Source organism: Photinus pyralis, unplaced genomic scaffold, assembly GCF_008802855.1.
Source record: "Photinus pyralis isolate 1611_PpyrPB1 unplaced genomic scaffold, Ppyr1.3 Ppyr1.4_LG5, whole genome shotgun sequence".
Lineage (NCBI taxonomy): Eukaryota > Metazoa > Arthropoda > Insecta > Coleoptera > Lampyridae > Photinus > Photinus pyralis.
The window spans coordinates 12,492,839-12,496,188 of record NW_022170596.1 but is presented as its reverse complement, the minus strand read 5'-3'; the positions used below and the strand labels follow the sequence as shown (position 1 = coordinate 12,496,188).

At 37.3% G+C, this 3,350-nt stretch overlaps 1 protein-coding gene across 1 annotated transcript; it reads right to left on the bottom strand.

The window, feature by feature from the left end:
* Positions 1–225: 225 nt before the first annotated feature.
* Positions 226–690, bottom strand: LOC116170184. Its single transcript, XM_031486409.1, has one exon. The coding sequence runs from the start codon at positions 688–690 to the stop codon at positions 226–228; it is 465 nt and encodes a 154-aa protein (XP_031342269.1).
* Between the last annotated feature and the right edge of the window lie 2,660 nt (positions 691–3,350).

Here is a 3,350-nt window from a genome sequence, read left to right as displayed (position 1 = left end):
GGCCACGCGCTATATGAGTTGCATAACATCAAGGGGAAACATAAAAATCATTTATTTATACTTGGATTTACAAAAACGTAAACACATTTAAAATTGTTAGATTTTCAAACCAATTTTGAATTCTGATGCATTTCTGGTGTGTAAATATGGACAGTTATTGAAACAATCATATTGAAATTAATAACACTTACATTGACTAAATTAACACACAACCTTTAACTTTTATCATTCATTATCATCACTTGACAACTCATCCTCATCAGAACTCCCGGTGTTCACAACAAATTCTACGCTCTCAATAAATTCCTCTGTTAAACAATCAGCTTCCCACATTTGTTCTGCAATATGTTTCACATGAATGCAATGCTTTTCCCATTCCTGTTGCGTAATTTCAGCACAAGCATTTTTTACCAATTGAACAATATTACTATTACTTTGCCCGACATTATTCATAGCTACTTTCCTCTTCATAGTACTCCAAATTAGCTCGATTGGATTAAGCTCACAGTGATATGGTGGCAATCGTACAACGGTGTGTTGATGTTGTTTGAGTAGTTCGTCTACATAATATGTCTTGCTGTGAGAAATGTTCTTTACTAACATTAACAACTCGGCCTTCCGCATGTCTTCTGTCGTACTAATGTTGTTTGCGTCTAACCAAGATCGTATCACTTCCTTACGATTATTCATTGTTGGCGGCTTATTTATTTGAACACTATGGTAGGGTGCGTTATCCATAACCACAATTGAGTTTGCTGGTAAATTTGGTATCAGCTGCTTCTCTAACCACTGCATAAAGTTAGTATGATTCATATCATCGTGATAATCCCCCGATTTACTGTGCGACTTAAATATCAACAAACCATCCTCTACAAATCCAGAATGACCACCAGCATGGACTATGATGTACCTCTGACCAGCCCTATTGGATTTATAAACTCCCGATACATCATCTGATTGCCAGCATTTACTCACTCCATACGATGGGTGGATATAGGTTTCGTCCAAGTATATAACGGGTCTCTTGTCACCTTCACGTTGTTCATTTTCTCTTAATCTTCTTAAATAACGAGAACGCCATGCTACGATGTCACTTCTTTCCATTAACAACCTACGTTTGTCATGACACTTCTTGTACCGAAAACCAAGTTTCCACAATTGCTTGCGAAGAGTTTCCCTTCCACCCGTATAGTTGATCTTCTCTTGCATTTTTTCTACGAGCACATTCAAAGTTGGTACCTTACGTTCAACTGTATACATTTCTTGGACAGTTCTTCGTAAAATACACTGATCAGCTTCATCAAAATCGATCTTGTTTGTTGGCTCCACGTGACGTTTTTTCTTAGGAGATTTTAACTTGGAGGGCCCAGCTTCATCCGATTCTTTGCGAATTTGTTTTATAAAACTAACTGACTTCCCAACTGCAGCGGCAGCTAACTCGGTTGCCTTTTCTAAAGGGAAACTCCAACGGGCAACGACCTGCATCTTTTTGTCGATCAAAGAATTCGACCACTTTACGGATTATATTACGAGCTTCAGAGTGAACAAGTTTCCTCTCCAAACTCATGAGTTAGGACTTCTGTAACAAGTTTTACCTCAATTAGCACTCTAAGATTCATGTAAGGTTAGGTACAGTTTTACATTTAAAAACACTTTAAGGGAATTACATACCTTATCAGATCGTAGATCCAAGCTATATGCGTCTTGAAAAAGACGAGTTTGTATAAACTGGAGACGGAAAACGTAAAATAAAGCAAATACAAGAAGCAAATAACGTGAAGCGCAAACTGTCAGAACGGAATAATTAATAATTATGGCCCGGAATGTACCGCGTCGTTTCGCAGGCTTTCTATTGGCCAGCCTGAATTATTTCAAAATTAGTTCGCATATTTTCCGGGGCTTTTCTGAGCTTGGTGGCACTGTATAGAAAGGAAAGTTCCAAAAGTACTATCTGCAACAACAAAGACGACGAAGAAGATACAAGAAGAATAAATTAACACCACGAATCTGAGAAAATCTCCAACCCTTTGCAAGATACCAATACCAATTTACACCCCTTCTCGGATCAGAATTACCGAACCATTCTTTTATTTGGAACTATCCGTTACATTACATGGTTTTAAACTTCTGAAAATGATTGGCAAGCTACAACATAATGAAAAAGAGACCGATCGCAGATTTTCAACAGAATTTTTCTCAAATTTGTGTTAAATTCTTATTCCTGTCACTTGTGGACTTATCCTTGCGATCCTGATTTCCAGACCAGTTCCTGAAAACTTAAAACGATACATACGTTTTCCGTTTGTTCATTTCCTACCAAACATGGATCCTTTCGGCATTCTGGTTGGTGCATTGCGGTAGTGGGTCCGTCACATCCACGCTACAATTCAGATCCTGAATAATACCAAACACTGACGAGTTTGTATTCGGAAGTCTTGGTTTTATACATCTAAAACAATCTGGTAAAATCTTGATCTGGTTTGTCTGATTCCCTACACGTCATTTTAATATTTGAACTTACAACTACCCGTCGAAACAACGCATCGGAGCTCCTGTTTAATCCCTTGATATACAGTGATATTAATTTATTAAGAAGTAGACATAGGGATGTAAGTGTATTGTTTTTCTCTGTCTACTTTTAAAAGACAACATCCTTCTGAAGGCGACTAATTTTATGAAACCCAAACAACTCATGCGCACACATTCTGGATTGCTATTCTGGTTTTTGTAATAGTGCATTCGAAACGCTTAATACAAACTGTCTGATTAACTTCGTACTACTTTCGAAATTTCACTGTTTCAGCAAAAGTAAAGAGGGTAGATACTGTTTAAGTTTAACGCATCTTACTAAAAGAATTCATATCTTGGTTGGTACTTATAATAAATTATAATAAAGAGTAGTATGCTTAGGTTATGAAACAACACGAACGAAAATGGAAACACGGAAGCGAAAGCCACAATATTCAAATTAATTAATATAGTTGCATAGAATTCTCCGTCAGAAGTGATTTTGTCTTTTAAAAGTAAACATAGGGAAAAACAATACACGTAAATCCCTATGTCTACTCCTTAATCACTGTATAGCAGGGACCCGGACCGGACCGAAAAAAGAACCGAAAATCGGAGCGAAACCGGTATTTTTTTCTGGACCGAAGACCGAACCGAAACCGTTATTCCTTCAGAAATGGAAACGTATTGAGAACCGGAACCTATGTTACTTTTTTCGGTTCTTTTCGGTTTTTTACGGTTCTTAACAGGTTATTGGAAGTTGAAGGACGCGCAGGCAACCACATCCTGAAAATTGATAAAATATTACTCTATGATTGCCATCGGTGGATTATAAATTTTTT

Coding starts and splice junctions, on each gene's coding strand:
- LOC116170184 (XM_031486409.1), bottom strand. CDS start 690: ATGAATAATCGTAAGGAAGTGATACGATCTTGGTTAGACGCAAACAAC.